The sequence below is a fragment of the Capricornis sumatraensis genome, chromosome 8 (genome assembly GCF_032405125.1).
Source record: "Capricornis sumatraensis isolate serow.1 chromosome 8, serow.2, whole genome shotgun sequence".
Lineage (NCBI taxonomy): Eukaryota > Metazoa > Chordata > Mammalia > Artiodactyla > Bovidae > Capricornis > Capricornis sumatraensis.
Genome location: NC_091076.1, coordinates 111996286 through 112019706, shown reverse-complemented (window position 1 = coordinate 112019706; position 23421 = coordinate 111996286). Strand labels below are relative to the sequence as shown.

Here is a 23421-nt window from a genome sequence, read left to right as displayed (position 1 = left end):
ACACCTGGTTCTCTCTAGTGGGCCCCCCTCCACCCGGTTGCTCTGGCGACCACGGACAGCATTCTGTTCACATGCTGTCTAGCCATTGTCCACGTGTGTATTCGGCCCCTGAGAGTGAGCGACACAAGAACTAGGGTCCTGAGGCCCCTCTGGGCCCTCGAGAGCATACTTGACACCCGCCCGTCCTCTCCTGCTCTCCTGAGCTTCTTAGCATCCACACTTGTAATGTTACATCGATCTTCCAGTCCCCCAAACAGAGCTAGAAGTCTGTTGAGACAGATCAGAGAAGGCTTCAGCATGGACGAGCAGGACTTTGTGCTGATCTGGTGTGAGAGCACAGTGCAGATACGAGGAGGGTCCTGTTACCAAAGGCAGAAGAGGAAGCCCTCGGTGTGTGAGAGAAGACGCCGAGCTCAGGCTTCAGGAGTTAAAATCCCCGCTGCCTCTATGAGAAGGCAATGGCACCCCACTCCAGTACTCTCGCCTGGAAAATCCCATGGACGGAGGAGCCTGGTGGGCTGCAGTCCATGGGGTCGCTAGGAGTCAGACACGACTGAGTGACTTCCCTTTCACTTTTCACTTTCATGCATTGGAGAAGGAAATGGCAACCCACTCCAGTGTTCTTGCCTGGAGAATCCCAGGGACGGGGGAGCCTGGGCTGCCGTCTATGGGGTTGCACAGAGTTGGACACGACTGAAGCGACTTAGCAGCAGCAGCAGCAACAGCAGCCTCTGTGAAGCTTTCTTTAGAACCAGGCACCTGGGGCCGGGAATGTCATTTCAGAGGTGGGGAGAGGAAGCCTCAGGGTAAGTGATGGTCCTCAGTTTACACGCCGAGGCCAGGGCTGGAGCAGATACTGCAGCTCTGGGCTTTCCAGCCACCACCACACACACCAAGGATGGAGAGCAGGCGGCCTGGACCAGAGGCCGGGCAATCTGGAGCCACCAGGATGGTCCCAGAGGAATGCGCCACTCTGCACCATTAGCATAAGTGCAGTAAAGACAGAAACGGTCCGTGAAGATTTCACACAGACCCACCGAGATGAAAAGTAAATGATTAAAGAAGGTAGGTTTGGAGTTCCTTTCGAACCGTGATCCCTCATCTTCTATTTACAGAGATGAAAGCACACCCCCAGACGGTTAATATGTAAGCACCTCAGTATTTACAGCTCCCCTTTGGGAGAGGAAAGCCACTCTGGCGGCGCCGGCGTGACTCACCCGCAATGCTCCCCCCGGTGCTCATCTTGCTGTCGGGGTTTCTCTGCCATGTTGCTATCGCAGGACGAAGTAAGTACACATGGCTTTTGAAAAAAAAAATAATTTCCAGTCCCGGGCTTCCCAGGGGACACAGTGGTAAGGAGCCTGCCAAGGCAGGAGGCGGGGGACTGATCCCTGGGTGGGAAGACCCCCTGGGGAGGAAATGCCAGCCCACTCCAGTATTCCTGCCTGGAGGATCCCATGGACAGAGGAGCCTGGCAGGTCACGACGGGTCGCACATGACTGAGCACGTCCCCAACCCTCTGGTAAATGCCAGGGGCCCATAGGGATTAGCTAGATTCTCTTTAGGGTGGATGCTGGGGAGACTGGATTGGTGCTTATTGTTTGATGGAGCCATGCTTAAACTCCTTGGTGAGATACTTTGCTCCTTTAAGCCTCAGTATACTGGCCTGTGAAATGGGGATAACACATCTAACCTCCTTTAAAAGCTGGAGAGGAGATTAGCTGGGGTACGGCATATGTCAACTATTTGGAGCAAAACTCAGTGTAAGTATTTTGGTAGCATTAAACGTTTTTCATTTGTGTGGGCCAGCTAAACTTAAAAAGGCAGATGTGGGTTTCTCAGCCAGCTGCTTTGCGTTCTGTTTCAGCCTGCCCCAAGCCAGACAAGCTGCCATTTTCCACGGTGGCTCCACTGAAACAGTCCTATGAGCCTGGGGAGCAGATAGTCTTTTCCTGCCAGCCGGGCTATGTGTCCCGGGGAGGGATCCGGCGGTTTACGTGCCCGCTCACAGGAATGTGGCCCATCAACACGCTGAAATGCATGCGTAAGTCGGCCTCCTTCCGCACATTCTCCGCTCATTCCGATTCTGTACATGGTGGGCAGATGACCGACCTTGTCCAGCTCTGGGTGCAGAAGGCCAGCAGAGCCATGGGGCGGGGGACGGTGGGTGCAGAAGGCCAGCAGAGCCGCGGGGCGGGGGGCAGTGGGGGTGGGTTTCATGGGAGGAGAGACTGCGGACAGTCAGTGCTGTTTGCTAGAAGCCAGGAGGAGAGGGCGGCAGAAGATGAGCTGGTTAGACGTCATCGTTGACTCAATGGACACAAATCTGAGCAAACTCTGGGAGACTGTGGTGGACAGGGGAGCCTGGCTTGATGCAGTCCGTAGGGTCACAAAAGGTCAGCTGGGAATTAACCACAACAACCGGAATTAGCTCGGGGCGATTTTGAAAAGAGACTCGGTGTGATGCAAGGAGAGGGGGCACTGCAGATGTGAAAGAGAGGCGGATCTGACTTTACGAATCACATTCCTAGTAAAATGCAGACATGTTATATTAAATCAGCGCTATACAGAATACAGACAATATTATGCATAATGTATCTATAACATTACGGGGCTTCCCAGGTGGCTCGGCGGTAAAGAACCCCCCTGCCAACACAGGAGACTCAAGAGATGCAGGTTCAGTCCCTGGGTCGGGAAGATGCCCTGGAGAGGGAAACGGCGACCCACTCCACTGCTCTTGCCCGGCGGGCTACAGTCCATGGGGTCGAGAACGACCGGAACACAGCCGAGTGACTAAACAACCACAGCAAAGTCGCACTTGGACGGCTGGGTTTTCCTCATTGTGACCAAAGGTCATAAGGTGCAGACGTCTCCCTGGCGGGCCAGGGGTTCGGGCTCTGCGCTTCCACTGCGGGGGCAGGGGTTCTCTCCCGGGTTTGGGAACTAAGATCCTGCGAGCTGCATGCCCCACCCCCTCAACAGCAACAACAGCAGCAACGGCAACAACGGCAACAGCAGCGGCAACAATGGCAACAACGCAACAACGGCAACAACGGCAACAGCAGCAGCAACGGCAACAACGGCAACAACACAACAACGGCAACAACAACAGCAACAACGGCAACAACGGCAACAGCAACAACGGCAACAACGGCAACAACAACGGCAACAATGGCAACAACGCAACAACGGCAACAACGGCAACAGCAGCAGCAACGGCAACAACGGCAACAACACAACAACGGCAACAACAACAGCAACAACGGCAACAGCAGCAGCAACAGCAACAACGGCAACAACAACGGCAACAATGGCAAGAACGGAACAACGGCAACAATGGCAACAACGGCAACAGCAGCGGCACCAACGGTAACAACACAACAACGGCAACAACGGCAACAACAACGGCAACAACGGCAACAACAGCAACAACGGCAACAACGGCAACAACAACAGCAACAACGGCAACAGCAGTGGCAACAATGGCAACAACGCAACAACGGCAACAACGGCAACAACAACGGCAACAACGGCAACAACAGCAACAACGGCAACAACGGCAACAATGGCAACAACAACGGCAACACTAGCAGCAACAGCAACAACGGCAACAACAGCAACAATGGCAACAACACAACAACGGCAACAGCAGCGGCAACAACGGCAACAATGGCAACAACGGAACAAAGGCAACAACGGCAACAACAACGGCAACAATGGCAACAACAACAGCAACAGCAGCAGCAACAGCAACAACGGCAACAACGGCAACAATGGCAAGAACGGAACAATGGCAACAACGGCAACAGCAGCGGCAACAACGGCAACAACAGCAACAACGGCAACAACGGCAACAATGGCAACAACAACGGCAACACTAGCAGCAACAGCAACAACGGCAACAACAGCAACAATGGCAACAACGCAACAACGGCAACAGCAGCGGCAACAACGGCAACAATGGCAACAACGGAACAAAGGCAACAACGGCAACAACAACGGCAACAATGGCAACAACAACAGCAACAGCAGCAGCAACAGCAACAACGGCAACAACGGCAACAATGGCAACAACGGAACAACGGCAACAACGGTAACAGCAGTGGCAACGGCAACAACGGCAACAATGGCAACAACGCAACAACGGCAACAATGGCAACAACGCAACAACGGCAACAACGGCAACAGCAGCGGCAACAACAACGGCAACAGCAACGGCGGCAACAACGCAACAACGGGCGAACAAGAAGCAACAGCACAACGCACGCCTCGGCGCATGCGCCATTCAGGTTACCTTCTGAGAATAGTTATCAGTAGAGTCACTGGCTCAAAAGATAGAAATGAGTTTAAACATTTTCATTTTAACAGGAAATTCTGTAAGTAGAAATTGATGTTTTTATCTTTAAATCACAGCCAGAGTATGTCCTTTTGCTGGGATCTTAGAAAACGGAACGGTACGCTATACAACGTTCGAGTATCCCAACACGATCAGCTTTTCTTGCCACACTGGGTAAGGACGTCCTGACCCCTTAAGCTGAACATCAAGGCCGACCCCTGTTTTATTTCTAGTCCTTAGGCTGGACTTGCTGAATACGGATCACTGAATAAAAATCCACAGCGGGGTTGGGGGTGGGGTGGAGCATAGAGCAGTCAGTGAAGCGCGAAGCCGATGCCCCATCGAATTTTTCTGCTCCCGATTAGCTACTCATATGAGGAGCGCACTGGAATTACGGAAGCTGGGTGATAATTCTTTATAATCTCCGGGCCGAATCTTGGCTTGGGGGTTAGAGTATTCTGGTAGTTAGACTTGGGCTTTAGGCTAATCTGATGGACTGTGACCTGGGTTCAGTGGTAAAGGATCCGCTGCTAATGCAGGAGGCGCGAGTTCGATCCCTGGGGTTGAGAAATCCCTTGGAAAAAGACATGGCAACCCTCTCCAGTACTCTTGTCTGGGAAATCCCATAGACAGAGGAGCCTGGCGGCTTGCAGTCCATGGGGTCGCAGAGAGTCGGACATGACTGAGCGCACAGGAGAAGAGAATTCTGAGGAGAAGGCTGAGGGTGACGGTGTAGAAACGCCCTCCTCCTCACCAGGAGGAAGAAAGAGGCAAAATTTCACTGAGGATCCTGGTTTTATGGTTAGAGATTAAGAAATGCTGTGTGTGGAAGAGAAATGCCGTCTTTTCAACTGAAACACCAATTTATTGATGAGTCATCTTGAACACACTGTCTTCAGGGACAATGGCACATTTATAACGTTAATAGACAGCATTGTTATTAGGCATTTGGGCCAGCAGGCTCTCAGAAAATGAGTATTAGAGATTACTTGGTGTGATTCACTTTTGTGATCCCCGAAAAAGAGGTGAGTCTTGGATTGGAAGCCGTTACCTGGATGAGCTGGTTGGGGACCAGGCGTCTGGGGACTGGAGGGGAGGGTTGGCCTCCACGCCCAGCGGTGACGGGACCCCCTCCTGCTTCTGCAAGTGCCTTGCATCCCCAGGCCGGGAGGCTTGCTGAGCCTTAGAGGAGTTCAAGCCTCTCCGGAAAACAGTATTCTAGGATGGAGAAGAAGCCAGCAGCATCCATCTGCAGCTCTGCTCGATGGAAATAAATCTGAGGCGCCGGGGGTGGATGACTCTGTAATTTAATGGGTTCAATTTTCCCTCCGCAGGTTTTATCTGAAAGGAGCTAGTTCTGCGAAATGCACTGAGGAAGGAAAGTGGAGCCCAGACATTCCTGTCTGTGCCCGTGAGTCTCCGGGTCCAGCTCTAAGAGGGTGACCGCTTGGTTGGCCTGGGACGTTCCTGGTTTTATCCACACAAGATCTGCACCCTGAAACCCCTCAGTCCCAGCCCCCTGAGCTGCTTTTTGGGACTGCTCACCCTGACGTCTTCTTAAAATGATTTCATGGATTGATTTCTCGTGGCTGTGCTGGGCCTTGGTCGTTGCAGAGGCCTTTCTCTCGTCGTGGCGAGTGGGGGCTACGTGATTGCGGTGCGCGGGCTTCCATTTGCAGGGGCTTCTGTCTAGACCACAGGCTGCTGGGCACACCGGCTTCATTGCTCCATAGCACGTGGGAGCTTCCTGGATCCGGGACGAAGTCGTGTCCCCTGCATTGGCAGGCGGATTCTTTACGAAGGAGCCGCCAGGGAAGCCCCATCCTGGTCTCTTACTCTGGAAGATGAAGCAGCCCCTTCGGAACGACACACCCTAAGCCTAGCTTTGAGACTAGATCACTTAGGTCAGGATGACAACCCGCTTCTGAGTCCCTGCATGAAGCCACTTGTACAAGCGCCACACTGGGAGAGTACAAAAGCGGGAGGTATTCAGTGGGAGCAAACAGACCTGCGCGAGCCCCCGGGGTCACTCAGGCGTCACAGCGACTCCCTGTCATCAGCACCTATTGCAGGGTGCTGGCTCGGTGAGGTCCTTCACCAGTTCTGACTCTGAGAAGTGTCTTCAAGGTAGCATTTTGTTCTAAGACGTTTGGTCACCTAAGCAGCACGGTCTTGTAACAGGCAAACCAGCGATGGCAAAACTTAAATCACTCAGCTATTTTCATTCAAATGACAATTCTTTCTTTTTTCAGCTATAACCTGCCCTCCACCACCCATACCCAAGTTTGCAAATCTCAGCGTTTACAAGCCGTTGGCTGGGAACAACTCCTTCTATGGCAGCAAGGCAGTCTTTGCGTGCTTGCCACACCATGCGATGTTTGGAAGCGACACCATCACCTGCACGGAACATGGGAACTGGACGAAATTGCCAGAATGCAGGGGTGAGTGCAACGATGCTGCAACGTAATCATGGGAGCGCAGGGCCTCTCTGATGAAGAGGACTGCGGATTCCGCTCTCCAGAGGGTTCTGAATGGCCCTGTTTACCGTGGCCTCTGCCCTGTGCCTGGGGCTGAGGGCACCGGATGAGGGAGACCTGGCTTCTCGCTCAGGGTGATGAGAGGCGATGCCATGGACAGTCTGGAGCAGCCTGGGAGAGCTCCTGGCAGAAGGACGTGGGGGACAGAGCAGGCATGCCACAGGAGGGGAGCCAGGAGGAGGGGCAGGGAAGAACGGGGCGCGAGCATGGACGGCTGGATGTTACAGTGAGGTTGGGGAAGAGACGCCTGGATTAACCTGGGAAGTCCAAAGAGATTAGGGCTTCCCAGGTGGCTCAGATGGTAAAGAATCTGCCTGCAATGCAGGAGATCTGGGTTAGATCCCTGGATTGGGAAAATCCCCTGGAGGAGGAAATGGCAACCCACTCCAGTATTCTTGCCTGGAGAATCCCATGGACAGAGGAGCCTGGCGGGCTACGGGCAAAGAGCCTGGCGGGCTACAGGCAAAGAAGAGTCAGACACAAGTGAGTAACTAACGCTTTCACTTTACTTTCAAGAGATTTAAAGTGAAACACTGGGTTGCAATCAGATTGATATAAGCTTTTGTAGTTTTACCTAAATTTAAGAATCACAAGAATATTTGATTTTAAAATATATATGAAAATTCTTAGTCCTTTAATTGGGATCATCACTGCTATATTCGTTTACTTGTTTATTGGCCATGCGGCGTGTGGGATCTTCCCCAATCAAAGATCGAGCCCGTGCCTCCTGCAGCGGGGCATGCAGTCCTCAGCGGGGCATGCAGTCCTCAGCGGGGCATGCAGTCCTCAGTGGGGCATGCAGTCCTCAGCGGGGCATGCAGTCCTCAGCGCTGCACCACCAGGGAGGCCCCATCACCGTCTTTGAATTCGTCCCCTGCATAATGAGCAGGCGGATTAAAGAATTCATCAGGCACACGAGGACTGACACTAAAGACTGTCACCCTCTCGCGTGGTGGGTAGGACAGACGCCTGCTGAACGATTCCGACAGAAGCACCTTGTGGCACAGGGAAGCTCCTACGACTCCCAATCCCTAGCACCTTCCGGGGGACGTAGCTCAGGGCTAGGCACTGGTCTCCCGCGGTTCATGCATATGTCATCTCGTTTAATCCTCCCAAGTCCTAAGTAGAGGGTTCTTCATGGGTGTTTTTTCTTCTTATTTTCAGCTGTTGACATTGATACGGCAGCCATCAGCGTGTTGTGACATTCTCTCCCTTTCGTTCTATAGACATGCTTTTCCCCTGAATCTTCTGATGATAAGTTACACACATCTTGACACTCACCCGTGAACACGTCAGCAGCACGAACGTCCTAATAACAATGAGATTCTCCTATGTTATCCCTGTGCCCAAGATATTTAACATATTTGGAATTATGATAATAATTTAAACAATTATATACAATTAGCAATATTCATGTCATATGCAAATTGCCCCACCTGATCCAGAAGTTCCGCTACACACACGTTTTGTTCTGTGTGAAATCTAACCGTGAACCACGCGTGTGTCTAGTTGTCACGTCTCTTTGGTCTCCTTTAGGAGAAGGAAATGGCGCCGCCCCAGTGCTCTCGCCTGGAGGGTCCTGGGGATGGGGAGCCGGGTGGGCTGCTGTCTATGGGGTCACACAGAGTTGGACAGGACTGAGAGACGTCACTTTCACTTTTCACTTTCATGCATTGGAGAAGGAAATGGCAACCCACTCCAGTGCTCTTGGCTGGAGGATCCCGGGGACGGGGAGCCTGGTGGGCTGCAGTCCATGGGGTCGCACAGAGTCGGACACGACTGAACCGACTTGGCAGCAGCAGCAGGTCCGGAAGTTAGGAATGATCCTCTCCCTTAGCAGTCATCTTTCATTGATGTTTATGAAGAGTGCATGCTGGCTGTCTTTAGAACTTTCCAGAATGTGAAGTTGGCTGCTTATTTACTCATGATTAGACTCAAGTCAGTGCTCTTTAAGAACGCACTCCCTCCCAGCAGGAGGCACTGGTGTCAGTCAGCCACTGTCGGCTGTGACGTGATCCTGTAGTCAAGGGGTACACCCCTCTTCTCTTGGTAAAAAAGAGCGTCTCTTCCTCTTTGGAATCAGTACGCACCCTGTGAGTGGTAGTTTGAGGCTATGTGAACACCCGCTCTTGAGCAGCCGGATAACCCGGGACTCAGTCAGCTGAGGCACTGGTGGTCACAAAATGGTGGCTTTCTCGTGTTATCTGTCCTTTGATATTTATTACCTGGAATTCTTCTACAGGGAAAAGTTTTTCTTCCCATGGACTGTCTCTCTTTAGTTGTATTATAGACTCATACATTCCTTTGCACTCAATTTGTGGAAGAACCAGAACTGATCCAAGCAGTCCAACTTCGAATTTTGTACTCTTTAAAAAAAATCCATTTTATTTATTTGGCTGTGCTGGGTCTTAGCTGCAGCACGTGGGATCTTTTAGTAGAAGCACATGGTATCCAGTTCCCTGACCAGGGGTGGAACTCGGGAGCGTGGAGGCTTAGCCACTGGACTAGGGAAGTCCCTGGATTTTGTGCCCCTCCATCCAGCCTGGTTTTCTGCAGTTTGATAAAGAGGGGACAGCAGAGGATGAGATGGTTGGGTGGCATCACCGACTCAATGGACATAAACTTGAGCAGACCCTGGGAGATAGTGAGGACAGGGAAGCCTGGTGTGCTGCGGTCCATGGGGTCGCAAAGAGTTGGACAGACTTAGTGACTGGTCAACAACAAGGGCAAAGCGGGGTGTGGATTTCGGTCAGAGAAGGCCAGGGAGCAGCACCGCTCTTCCTCTTCGTATTTCGTGCTGGCTTCTTGTATAGTCTGAAGGCGATCATGAGAATTAGGCTTAACATTTAAAATCCAAATAATAGTGTTCTACTGTGCATGGAGGGAATCTTTGTGTTTTAATTTCATGGTCTGTTGATTAAAAGAGACAGACTTTTCTTTCATTCAAACCCACCATCTTAGACGGTGTGCAGAAGAAGGTTGCAATAAATAATACCTTGTGATTATTCGAAAGCCCAAAGAACATGGTAACTCATTAATTTACTTTCAAAGTGTTGCTGTTTCTATTTTAACACCCAGGGTCTCACAAGGATCAGATAAAGGGGAAATCACAGGAATCACCCAGTGATTCACTGGTATAAGAGAGGAGCTCGTGACTATTCCGTGATCACCGGGCCCTGCTCTGCTTATGCTAACACGGCTGATTGCTTAAACTTTTTAGAAGTAAGATGTCCATTCCCATCAAGACCAGACAATGGGTTTGTGAACTACCCTGCAAATCCAGTGCTCTTCTACAAGGACACCGCCACGTTTGGCTGCCATGAAACGTACTCCTTGGATGGGCCGGAAGAGGTAGAATGCAGCAAATTTGGAAACTGGTCTGCACAGCCAAGCTGTAAAGGTATGCCATATGGGTAAGGTCTCAGACCGCCTCCAGATTCATCCAGTGAGCCTCCTTTACTTGCCGTGTCCCTGTTCCAATCACTTTCCACTTTGTTTCTCAGACTTGCTTCACAGCTGCGGGGATCTACATGAACACGGGAAGCTTCACGCCTAGCAAGCCTGTTTGAGATTTAAAACCTATGTGCTTCATTCATTTGTCTGTTTTTGGCTGATCGGGTCTCAGTGTCAGCTCTCGGGTGCCACAGTCTTGGCATGCAGGCTTAGCTGCCCTGCTGCGTGTGGGCTCTCGGTCTCCTGAACAGGAATCAGGCCCACGGCCCCTGCACTGGAAGGCAGGTTCGCAACCGCTGGGCCACCAGGAGGCCCCTCCTGACTGCATGAGGCAAGCATTTCCGTTGTAAAAGCCTTGATAACGCGGTGGAAGACCGTGTGGGCTTCCTACAGCTGCTTTTACGTCCTGGCCCGTGACCATCCTGCTTCGCTTTGTTCTGGTCAAGACTCCTCACTGGGCAAAACCCACCACACAGTCAAGCGAGTTCCTGGAAATGGTGATTAACTACACACGGGCAACAGGCGATCGTATGGACCATGAGTATGGGGACACGAGGCTGGGAACTCAGTCAGGAACCACAGCTCCTCTCTCCACGTCTTAGGCCTCAGGGCCTCCCTGGCACCTGGTTTCCCCGCTTACTCAGCTTGAACCTGGCCTGATTCCGTGCCAGGACCTCTCACCGGAAGGCTCATCACTCGGGGCATCTTTTCGCTGAGAAGCTGGTTCCCTTGGCATCATCGCTCCTTGGTCTGGCCCGCGCCGTGCTTATGCAGAGAGTGGCAGGTGTGCACTGAGTTTCTGCTCAGGCTGCTGTGGGCTGGAAGGAAATTGGGCAAAATGGAGAATGACTAGGCTGGGGTCCCCTCAAAGCAGGGCCTGAGACAGGGATTCAAACACAGCTGATTTTCTGAGCCTCAGGAAACAGAGAGTGAGGCAGGTAGGATGGAGCCAGACACTGCGTCAGAAGCGCCTGGAGGGCTTGTTGAAACAGTCTCTGCTTCGCTGGGTCTGGAGTGGGACCTGAGAACTAGCGTTTCTGCCAGGTCCCCCGAGCTGCCGGTGCTGCAGACGTGGAGCCCAGGTCTGGAAGCAGGATGTGGGCTCAGCTAGAGTGACTTCAGTTTAATCCCCAGGGAGCTCTGGACAGGGCCGCTGGTCCCATGGAGAGGCGAGGGGACTTGCTTCTCTTGATCCCCTTGAGCGTCTGCACAGGCTGTGGGCTGCCCGCTTCCCTGCCCCCGGGCTGATGTGCACGCTCTCCTGGGAGAGGAGGCTTCCTGTGGCTGAAGGCTGTTTTTCAGAGAAGGGAGCATTTGTGAGCTGTTACCAGCAACACTCACTTGGCTCAGGGGTGGGTGCGCCCGTTCAGTGAATGGGAGCTGAGTGGCCAGGGGAGGCTTACCTGCAACAGCAGCGTCTTTTAAAACCATTTTATTGGAGTATGGTTGCTTTACAATGTTGTGTGTTTCTACTGTGGAGCAAAGTGCATCAGCCACACGGAGACACACATCTCCCTTGGATTTCCTTCCCATCAGGTCGCCACGGAGCACTGAGTGGACTCCCCTGTGCGGTGCAGCAGGTTCTCGTTAGTTATCTTATGCAAAGTACCAGCAGTCAATATGCGTCAACCCGTCTCCCGACTCCTCCCACCCCCTTCCCCCCACTCAGGAACCGTACGTTTGCTCTCTCCATCTGTGTATCTGGAGAAGTGCTTTTTTTAAAAAAACGGCTTATTTCTTTCCTGGCGGTGCGAGGCCCTCGCCGCAGCGTGGGCGTTCCCTAGTTGCTACCAGAAGGGGGAGCTACCAGAAGCGAACGGGGGCTTCTCCGGGCCGCGGCGCGAGGCTCCTCACTGCGGGGGCTTCTCTTGTAGCTGAGCACGGGCTCTGGGGCCTGTGGGCGTCTCCCCCGGCCCGGGACCGACCTTGCATTGCAAGGCGGATTCTCAACCACTGGACCACCAGGGAGGCAGAGCACCTGGTGCTTCTGCTCTGACCTCTCACGTGGCTACTCCGGGGCAAGAAAAGGTGATCTCGGAAATGACGGTTCACGGTCCTGTTGAGAGAGAACCGCAGTTGGCAGCGCCGCCGGGGCTGCTCACCGTGCACCTTCTCAGAATCTCCTCCTCTGGGCCTTTTGCTTCAGGCCTGCTCACCCAGTGGTTCTGATGTTGCGTTCTCTTTAAGAAAGAGGAAGTGAAGTCCCGTCTTGACTACAAATATTGTCTCTTTCAGCATCTTGTAAGTTACCTGTTAAAAAAGCTACTGTGATATACGAAGGAGAGAGAGTAGCTATCCAGAACAAATTTAAGAATGGAATGCTGCATGGCCAAAAAGTTTCTTTCTTCTGCAAGAATAAGGAAAAGAAGTGCAGCTACACAGAAGATGCCCAGTGCATAGACGGCACCATCGAAATTCCCAAATGCTTCAAGGGTGAGTTTAATGCTGGAGTGTTTAGCTGGCATCTCCCTTGCCCTGGGCATAATCAGTACTTTGAAAAAAATTTTCAGTTTGCATTGGGATATAGCCGATGAACAATGTTGTGATAGTTTAAGGTGAACAGGGAAGGGACTCCACCATATACGTACACCTGTATCCATCCTGCCCCAAGCTCCACTCCCATCCAGCCTGCCCCGGAACACTGAGCAGAGTTCCCTGTGCGGCACAGGAGGTCCTTGTGGGTTATCCATTTTAAACACAGATGTGTGTACATGTCCATCCCAAACTCCCTGACTATCCCTGCTCCCCATCCCTTCCCCCTGGCCACCGTAAGTTCCTTCTCTGCCTCTGTGAGTCTGTTTGTTTTGTGAGTACGTTCCTTTGAATCCTTTCTTTCCGGATTCCACACGTGAGGGCTGTTGTACGATGCTTTTTCTTCTCTGTCTGACTTGCTCAGTGTGACCATCTCTCAGCCCATCCATGTTGCCGCAGATGGCGTTTCTTCATTTTTTTTAGCAGTCAAGTAATCGTAATCTGTGCTTTTACTATTGACACATAATGACTAAAAGAAGCCGTGTCAGTTTGGCCACTGGGATTTTAAAAGCAGGGCTGGACGGGAGAAAACAGCAGGATGGAGCAGTGCCTGCATCTGGCATTTCCAGTTTCCCTTCCGACTCTTTTCCTTAAAGCTCAGTCAGGATTGTGGCTTTCTTTGATGAGTGTTAAATTATGCCATGGGGTATCATTCCAGATTACGCATGAATAATAATAATGATACTGAACGGAATATTGAGCAGTAATATCTACCACCTCTTGAGCCCAAATGATAATGAACTCACCCCAAATTACAAAGTAATTCAAGTCAATGGTTGTTGGTGTACAGATCTAACATTTCTGTCGCTCTTTTGACAGTTCCCAGAGTTTGAAAAGTACCCATTAGAGAAAAGTGTTCATTAGAGCAAAACATTGAAAGAAAGGGGACTTTGAGTCCGTGTGAGATAAAGGAGCACAATGGTCAGCATTTAAGCCGTTAGTTTCAGGTCTAAATAAATCCCTTTGTTGCCGCCAAGGAGGAGCCAGCCAGAGGCTGAAGCTATGATTGCATCTGGGTTTAGAGAGGCTTCTAGAATGTCGTCAGCCCTGAGTCAGCTGGCAGAGGACACAGCTGGGAGCAGATTAGGGAAGAGAGAGGTCTGAGAAGTGGGCAGCTAGAGACAGAGGAGGAAATGAGAGCCAGCAAACAATACCCACCTCATAGGCTTGCTGATTCGAAATCTCACACATGACACACAGGGAGTGCTCAATGATAAGCGTGACCGTTCTTCTCACTCTGATTAAAACAGTTAGAAGTGCACTGCATAAATTGTTATTGTTCAGGACACAGCAGAGCCCTGGTGCGATGTTACATATTAAAGCTGACAAGTAATCCCAGTACAGATTGGCAGAGAAAGTACTAGCAGACATTTTAAAAAGTCAAACAGAGCTGGTTAATGTATTTCTTCAGGCTGCTCTCCCCTGTAGTCTGTAGACAGTTGAGTGCTGCGGGTACGCTGGGGAATAAATAGAGGGCTGATGCAGTTTTTTCTTTTAATCTTGAGTGTCAGAATTATATAGAACCTTTCATTTTCTCGCTTGGAAATGATTGCTTTATCTTTTCCCTGATGTTTTCTTGAATCACTTAAACCTCACACGGAATGCTTTCATTTATATAATTAGATTTATTCTACACATTTATAAAATGTATTTGATTTGGCTTGGCTATTTAACAAATTTAAGAAATGATTGTTTCTTTTAGAGTATTTATTTATTTTTTCTCCCCAAACAGAGCACAGTTCTTTAGCTTTCTGGAAAACGGATGCATCTGACGTAAAACCATGCTAAGCTGGTTTTCACACTGAAAATTAAATGTCATGCTTATATGTGTCTGTCCAAGAATCTAATGGAAATGGAAAAATAAAGAGACTGAATTTACTGTGTCAGCCATTGCAGTGTTACTCTGCATGGTGTCTTACTTTTATTTATCTGGTTTCTTGCTTGCTATTGTTCAGTTGCTAAGTTATGTCCAACTCTTTGTGACCCCTTGAACTGCAGCATGCCGGGCTCCCCTGTCCTTCAGTGTCTCCCAGAGTTTGCTCAAACTCATGAGCACTGAGTCAGTGATGCTATCCAACCATCTCATCCTCAGCTGCACCCTTCTCCTCTTGCCCTCAATCTTCCCCAGCTCAGTCTTTTCCAGTGAGTTGGCTCTTCACATCAGTTCAGTTCAGTTCAGTCAATCAGTTGTGTCTGACACTTTGCGGCCCCGTGGACTGCAGCACGCCAGGCCTCCCTGTCCATCACCAAACTCCTGGAGTTTACTCAAACTCATGTCCGTTGAGTCAGTGATGCCATCCAACCATCTCATCCTCTTCGTCCCCTTCTCCTCCTGACCTCAATCTTTCCCAGCATCAGGATCTTTTCAAATGAGTCAGCTCTTCGCATCTGGTGGCCAAATTAAGAAACCCAAATATTTGGAACATTGCTCTCACACAGCTGTGAAATGGAAAGTGTAAATTATTACCTGGTTACCCAGTTCCCCTCTCCCTAATTCTACTCTTAAGTGCGTTCACTCAAAACAACTGCAATGCAATTATTTTCTTAGAATGGTCCATAGACCCCAGCATCAGTATCGCCTGGTAATAATCACAAAGGAGAAAAAAAATACTGGAATTTCTGAGGTTGGCCCCCAAATATGCATTTGTAACCAAGTCCCCAGATAACTCTGCCTTTTTGAGAAGTATCACTGTAAAGGATAAACGAAGTGCATAGCCCTTCACTGGGTCTGGACTCGGGCAGCTTGGTTTACCGAATGCCTAGAAATCTCTCCTTGCCCCCCAACACGCGTCTGACCCATCAGTGATGTTGCTCCTTTCTCCATATTTAACTTCCTCGCCCCTCTCTCCTTCCGTAGGAGGTGCTGGCAAACCGCACCCCGGGCTCTAGTTGTGTCTCCTATGCCTGCCCCAGAGCAGCTGAACGCTGCTGAAAAGAGGAACTTCACAACTATGCTACTGGGTCCCGCTTTGATCCATGAACACGAGCGTCATGCGAGCTCAGCTGTGCCCGGCAATTCTGCCGCATTTCTCTAGTTGGTTCTCGCCCCGCCTGCCCGCCACGGCTGTGTCTCTTCTCAGCCCTGCTCAAGCCGCCCTCCGTCCCTCTCAGACAACGTCCTGCTCTTATTTCACCAAGAAAATAGGAAAGACCCCTTTCAGTCTTTGCGTGACCAAGCCTGTCACCTCGGCAGTCTGTACCGAGTTCTCCGCGCTCTTTCTCCTTCCTCTGAGATCCCATCTCAGGGCAAACCTCACACCCGGGACCCCATCTTCTGTCTTCTTACCTAAGAATTTTGCCCGTGTGATGAATGGTCTTCCATTTTCCCCCTTTCTGTTGGAGCAGTCTACACAAACATACAATAATTTTGTTGAGTCGCTGTTATCCAACTCTTTGTGACCCCATGGACTGCAACACACCAGGCTCCTCTGTCCCAACTATCTCCCAGAGTCTGCTCAAACCCATGTCCTTTGAGTCCATGACACCGTCCAACCATCTCATCCTCTGCCACCCTCTTCTCCTCCCGCCCTCCATCTTTCCCAGCATCAGGGTCTTTTCCAATAATATCATCACTTAAAAAAGGAAACCTTGCTGTTAGCTCACATCCTTTTCTAGCCACTGCTCTCCAGCTGTGTCAACTTAAAAGAGTCACAACCTAAAGTAGAGAGTTCTGTTTTATTTGGTGGGAATTTTTAGGACTTCAAGTCCTGGAGACTTGAAGCATCTCAGGTGACTGAGAGAACTGCTCCGAGGAGGCGAGAGGGGCGTCAGGTTATACAGGAGTTTGCCGCAAGGGGCAGGCAGTGTGGACGTGAAACGTGTTTTCGTGAATTAAAGAAAGCCAGGTATCTCAAGGTGAGGAACTGGAGCTTTTCCAGGCGCGGGGAGACGCAGGCGTCTGGGCTCCCTGAAGTCGCGGCTTCCGTGCCCACCTCGGCCCTCTGGGCAGGCTCCTGAGTCCTCCCCGCTCACCCACGGGGAGCTGCGGCCGCAAGCGCCGTTCTCCTCCGGGCGCCCTGAGGGCTCAGAGACCCACACGTGGAGGCCAGATCCCTGCCGGCTGCGACATCCTTGTCTGTTATAGCGGCAGAAAACACTCCGTTTCTCATCTGTATCCCTTGTTTTTATAAAAGTCCCAGAAGGAGCTGTCGGTCTCTGCCGGCTCCACGCTGTACACCCATCACAGCGCTTCACCTCGGGCTCCCCGCGAGGCCTCTTCTCACGGACGCCTGGTCCTCAGGACTCGCCTTCCCCTGGCGCGGGTCTGACCGCTTCACCAAAGATGCTCTTCTGCACCTCTTCCCTTTGCAGAAACCAGTGTGGCTCTTCCCAGGTTGTCATTCAAACTCTCCACGTCCCATCGTTGTGGTCGTTTAGTCGCTCAGCTGTGTCCAGCTCTTCTGTGACCCCGTGGACGGTGGCCCACCAAGCTCTCTGTCCCTGGGATTTCCTAGGCAAGGATACTGGGGTGGGTTACCACTTCCTCCCCCAGGGGATCTTCCTGACCTGGGAATCAAACCTGTGGCTCTTGCATGGGCAGGCGATTTTTTATCACTGCTCCTCTTGCATAGCCCAGTTATGGTATATACATGTATATATATATATTCAATATTCCGTTATATACCACATCTTCTTAATCCATTCATCTGTTGATGGACACTTAAGTTGCTTCCATGTCTTGGCCGTTGTAAGTAGTGATGCTATGAACATTGGGATGCATGTATCTCTTCCAATTAGTGAAGAAAACGTAGGCAGAACACCCTATGACGTAAATCATAGCAATATTTTCTTGGATCTGTCTCTTAACACAAAGGAAATTAAATAAAAATAAACAAATGGGAAGTATTTACACTTAAACATTTTTGCACAGTAACGGAAACCACTGACAAATCAGAAAGACAACGCACTGAATAGGAGAAAAAATTTGCTAATTATATGCCTGATAAGAGTCATATATCAGTTTAATAAGAAGCTGAAGCTCCAATACTTCGGCCACGTGATGGGAAGAGCTGACTCATTTGAAAAGGCCCTGATGCTGGGAAAGATTGCAGGCGGGAGGAGAAGCGGACAACAGAGGATGAGATGGCTGGATGGCACCATGGACTCAATGGACACAGTCTGAGTAAGCTCCAGGAGTTGGTGATGGACAGGGAAGCCTGGCGCGCTGCCGTCCATGGAATCACAGGGTCGGACACGACTGACCGACCGAACCGAACTGAAGAATTTAATAGCCAAAGTATACAAATAGCTCAGGCAACTCAACATTGAAACAAACAAAAAACACCCCAGTTTAAAAAAAGGCAAAAGGCCCGAATAGACATTTTTTCAAAGAAGATATACAATGGGCACACGACAAGATGCTCCACACCATTAATTGTCAGAGAAATGCAAATTAAAACCACAAGGAGACACCAGCTCACACCTGCCAGAGAGGCCATCCCCAGAGAGACCACAAACATAAGCGACGGAGCGGCTGTGAGCAAAGGGAGCCCGCCTCCCCTCTTGGTGGGAGTGTGAACCGGCGATGGCACTGTGGGGAACAGTATGCTGCTGCTGCTGCTGAGTCGCTTCAGTCACGTCCGACTCTGTGCGACCCCACAGACGGCAGCCCACTAGGCTCCTCTGTCCCTGGGATTCTCCAGGCAAGAATACTGGAGTGGGTTGCCATTTCCTTCTCCAATGCATGAAAGTGAAAAGTAAAAGGAAAGTCGTTCAGTTGTGTCCGACCCTCAGCGACCCCATGGACTGCAGCCTTCCAGGCTCCTCCGTCCATGGGATTTTCCAGGCAAGAGTACTGGAGTGGGGAGCCATTGCCTTCTCCAGGAGAACAGTATAGAGGTTCCTTAGAAAACAAAATAGAACTACCATACGATGCCACAACGCCCTCCTGGGTATTTATCTGACCGTATAGGTTCTTTCAAATCTGTCTTGCTGAAACTTTTTATAAGGAATCTCCAGGTTGAACTTCTAATAGACTATTTGATTTTAAAAAAAAAAAAACCTCCTGGAATATGGCAAGTTTGTTGTGGATGGCTTTTTGCATAATCTTTTTCACTGGAAGTCATTTCAGGCCACTGGGTAGGCTTGAGTCCTTGAAAACTAATCAGAGTAGACTTTAGAGCTTAGGCCACAGTACTGATTCCTCTAACTTAATGATATTTCTACAGAAAGAAAAATCTGCTCTTTTTCAGTCTGAAGAGGCAATTTGCATTAGAAGAGCCCATCAGTGGGAGCTGCCCAGTTGCAGCTTAGTGATTACGTGGCCCCCTTGGCGATTAGTGGCCCACTTAGCGATTATGTGATCCATTTAGCTCCGTAAGGGCACTCTCTATTCAAAATGTTTTTCTTCTGAAATTCTTAGATCACCAGGCTGCCTGTCATCAGAATTCAGCTGTGCGCTCCCCACTCAGAGTCCAGTGACTCCGCCTGCTGGCTCAGAGTCCAGAAAGCAACACTGTCCTCCGTACACAGGCAGCCTGGTACAGGCTGAGTGAAACCATTACCACAGACGGCTGGTCCTCCGTTTTAACACGGCCACATGTGGCCTTTTCCATCGCAGGTGATGTTGCTTACCCAGCGACTGCAGACCTACTGCACCCCGCGAGCGCTCGAGGCCCGCAAGGCCTTGCTGTGTGGCCAGCAGGCGCCCGCGTGTGCTTCCCGACGACCAGCTCTCTTCTCTTCCAGCATGGCAGGTGGACTTCTAAATGTAAAGGGATCCAGGCCTTTCCTTTTTTTTCCTGTGATAACATATCTATGCAAGGAGTTATGGCAAATCAACTCTCTTACTTCTAAGCATTGAGCAATCTTTCAGTATGTAGGTTCTCATTTCTGAGTCCCCCAAGCTCAATAACAAGTGTTCATCAGTAACGTTTCGTGGCTACTAGCCTGAAGGTCGTTCGTTCCCTGCCTTACACTGAAATAAAAGATTTAAAAGAAAGAGAAAAAAGAGAGCAAGGAAGGAAGAAAAAAGCTTGGAGTGTGTGCATATGGGTGTGAGTATATGTCTGCATGTGTGAGTATGTGGTTGGTGTGTATGTGTGTGTGTGAATGTGTATGTTGTTTGTGTGTTCTTTGTGACAATGCATGAGTGTGATGTATGTGTGTACATGGGCGTGTTTGTGTGCTTTTTGTGCACATATATGCATGTGAGCATGCATGTGTGTGAGTGTGTTTACATGAGTGAGTGTGTGTGTGTGTGTGTGTGTGTGTGTGTGTGTGGCATACCTAGTTCTTTCTGTGCTAATGCTGCCTCCTAGTGACGTCCAGCACTTCTGAAAGTACATGAGTTCTGAAAGAAAAGATTGGTGTTTCCTGAGTCAAGCACAGGGCAAAATGCCCCACGTGTCTCACCCGTGTTAAGTCCATCTTCCCAAGCACCCCGTTAAGAAGGAAAAGAAACGGAAGCTCATGGAATTCTGTCAGCCAGCTTATACAAGTGATGGAGCTAGACAGCCATGCTTCCGAACTGGGTCTTTTCTCCCTTGCTCACACTGCTGAGGTTGAGTGGTGCATTTCCCAGGGGCTTCCTGGAAATAACTGAATCCCAAAGCTGAAATTTTCCAGCCTAGGGAGGAGTGCCCAAACAGGGCGGTGGGGAGATTTTGGACTAGGTGAGGCTGGGAGGTGCCCCAGGGGTGGTTGCTGGTCGAGTGCGTGCTGGCTAGAGCTACATGTCCACGCGACTCCTCGACTTCCAATGGGGCTCTGCGTGTGTGAGCGTCAGTTGTCGTGTCTGAGTCTTTCAACCCATGGACTGTGGCCCGCCAGGCTCCCCTGTCCAAGGGATTTCCCAAGCAAGAATACTGGAGTGGGTTGCCATCTCCTCCTCCAGGGGGGTCTTTCTGTGTCTCCTGGGTCTCCTGCTTGGCAGGCGAATTCTTTACCATTGTGCCATGTCTTGACATAATAATAATAATGCTCTTTCTTGAAATTTATCTAAATTGCTTTCCATTTAGATGGCTGAGTCATTCACGTATTTCAATCTAATGATTGAGAGGATCTTTTAATAACACAAAATGGTGAATCACTGACTAAAATTTGGTTATTTAGGATAACAACTTATACAATAATACTGTGTATAGAGCCATTTGCTGGGATTTAAACAATAAATTAAAATATAGAAGATACATGTATCATATGAAACACCTCCTCAAAATGGGCAAAGGACTAGAGAGGTATTTTGTAGAAGAATTTTTAAAAAGGACTAATAGAGATGCTTAAATATTTCAGCTGTTCTCATAGTGGAAAATGCAAATTAAAGAGAGATGCTATTTTTATACACACAATTATCACAGATTAGAAAAATTGTTAATGTGAGACAACCACTCTTAGGAACTGTTGAGAGGAATTGCAAATTTGCCAAACACTTCCAGGAAGCAATTACACAGTACTGATCAAGAACTTTAATTTCTTTCACGCCCATAGGAATGTCTTTTATGGAGATAGCTGAAACTTCAACCAAGATGTATATATTAAGAGATGTTTATTACACTATTACTTGTAAGAGTCAAAAATTGCTAATAATTTATATATCCAATCACTGGAAAATAATTAAGTAAATTATGTTATATCCAAATGAAGCAAAAATAAGTAGATATTAAAATGACTGTATATGTGTAAGATCTGAGAACATATTTACTATTGTTAACAGTGGCTATTCATTAATGGTAGAATTACATATAATTTTTATATTCTTTGTTAAACCTTTCCAATTTCCATATAGTATCAACAAAACTTTTATAACCTGAAAAAATACTCAACTCAAAAATCTCATCTTATGGAGGACTTTCCTTGAGGTCCAGTGGTTCAGACTTTGCCTTCCAAAGCACAAAGTGTGGGCTCAACCCCTGGTCGGGGAGCTAAAAGACCAAGAGCCCAAGAGCCCATATGCCTCATGACCTAAAAACCAGACCATAACAGAAGCAACACTGACTGAAGAGATTCAATAAAGACTTTAGAAGCGGCCCAATTGAAAAAAAATCTTTAAAAACAAAACCTCCAAAATCTCAGCTTGGAAAGTAAAATTTTGTTTCTCTTTATAGTTCAGTTCAGTTCAGTGGCTCAGTCGTGTCCGACTCTTTGCGACCCCATGAACACGCCAGGCCTCCCTGTCCATCACCAACTCCCGAAGTCCACCCAAACCCATGTCCATTAAGTTGGTGATGCCATTCAACCACCTCATCCTCTGTCATCGCCTTCTCCTCCTGCCCTCAATCTCTCCCAGCATCAGGGTCTTTTCCAATGAGTCAGCTCTTCGCATCAGGTGGCCAAAGTATTGGAGTTTCAGCTTCAACATCAGTCCTTCCAATGAACACCCAGGACTGATCTCCTTTAGGATGGACTGGTTGGATCTCCTTGCAGTCCAAGGGACTCTCAAGAGTCTTCTCCAACACCACACTTTGAAAGCATCAATTCTTCAGTGCCCAGCTTTCTTCACAGTCCAACTCTCACATCCGTACATGACCACTGGAAAAACCATAGCCTTGATTAGACTGACCTTAGTCGGCGAAGTAATGTCTCTGCTTTTGAATATGATATCTAGGTTGGTCATAACTTTCCTTCCAAGAAGTAAGCGTCTTTTGATTTCATGGCTGCAGTCACCATCTGCAGTGATTTTGGAGCCCTCAAAAATAAAGTCAGCCACTGTTTCCACTGACTCTTGATTATTCTTGACAGTAAGTGGAAATAATCCATAACAGTGATCCAAAGTCACTGATATTTGCTTTGTGTCTTGTGTTTGCTTTGCAATGCTTAATTAGTTACAGTCCCTCAAATTGTGGGATAAGTTCACATGGAAGCTTCTGAAACCTTGATTTCAGAACATTAGAGAGGAGAAGAAGGTGGTGAATTCCATAGTTTTAAGTCTAAGTCAATGTTTTCCAAAATGAAGGGTATTTTGGGGGAGATTTGAGGATATTTGCAAAGACATTACTTTGCCGACTAAGTCCCGTCTAGTCAAGGCTATGGTTTTTCCAGTAGTCATGTATGGATGTGAGAGTTGGACTGTGAAGAAGGCTGAGCGCCGAAGAATTGATGCTTTTGAACTGTGGTGTTGGAGAAGACTCTTGAGAGTCCCTTGGACTGCAAGGAGATCCAACCTGTCCATTTTGAAGGAGATCAACCCTGGGATTTCTTTGGAAGGAATGATGTGAAAGCTGAAGCTCCAGTACTTTGGGCACCTCATGTGAAGAGTTGACTCATTGGAAAAGACTTTGATGCTGGGAGGGATTGGGGGCAGGAGGAGAAGGGGACGACAGAGGATGAGACGGCTGGATGGCATCACTGACTCAATGGACGTGAGTCTGAGTGAACTCCGGGAGTTGGTGATGAACAGGGACGCCTGGCGTGCTGCGATTCATGGGGTCACAAAGAGTCGGACGCGACTGAGCAACTGAACTGAACTGAACTGAACTGAGGAAGTAAAACTGACAAGACTTGAATCATCTTTAATTTCATTATGTAGAGAATGATTGATTCAGATGCTTACATCTCTCTGTATGGTAAGTATGTAAGTTAGTAGAATGGCTTGTAAACTATTTTGTAATTCATTTTCTGTGAGTT

At 49.3% G+C, this 23421-nt stretch overlaps 1 protein-coding gene across 3 annotated transcripts; it reads left to right on the top strand.

Annotated features, from left to right (window-relative positions):
* The first annotated feature begins 1140 nt into the window (after positions 1–1140).
* On the top strand, positions 1141–14739 carry APOH (apolipoprotein H). 3 transcript variants are annotated; one of them, XM_068978916.1, is made up of 8 exons: positions 1141–1286; positions 1868–2044; positions 4414–4510; positions 5671–5747; positions 6589–6777; positions 10094–10273; positions 12562–12759; positions 14591–14739. In XM_068978916.1, exons 1-8 carry the CDS (start codon positions 1223–1225, stop codon positions 14644–14646), a joined length of 1038 nt encoding a protein of 345 aa, XP_068835017.1. In that variant the 5' UTR covers positions 1141–1222; the 3' UTR covers positions 14647–14739. The 3 variants fall into 3 exon arrangements, with proteins under 3 accessions (XP_068835017.1, XP_068835018.1, XP_068835019.1); XM_068978918.1 differs by lacking the exon at positions 1868–2044 and having other exon boundaries at positions 1191–1286; XM_068978917.1 differs by lacking the exons at positions 4414–4510; positions 5671–5747.
* Positions 14740–23421: the final 8682 nt, after the last annotated feature.

Coding starts and splice junctions, on each gene's coding strand:
- APOH (XM_068978916.1), top strand. CDS start 1,223: ATGCTCCCCCCGGTGCTCATCTTGCTGTCGGGGTTTCTCTGCCATGTT. Junction 2,045..4,413: donor CAACACGCTGAAATGCATGC/GTAAGTCGGCCT, acceptor TTTAAATCACAG/CCAGAGTATGTCCTTTTGCT. Junction 4,511..5,670: donor AGCTTTTCTTGCCACACTGG/GTAAGGACGTCC, acceptor TTCCCTCCGCAG/GTTTTATCTGAAAGGAGCTA.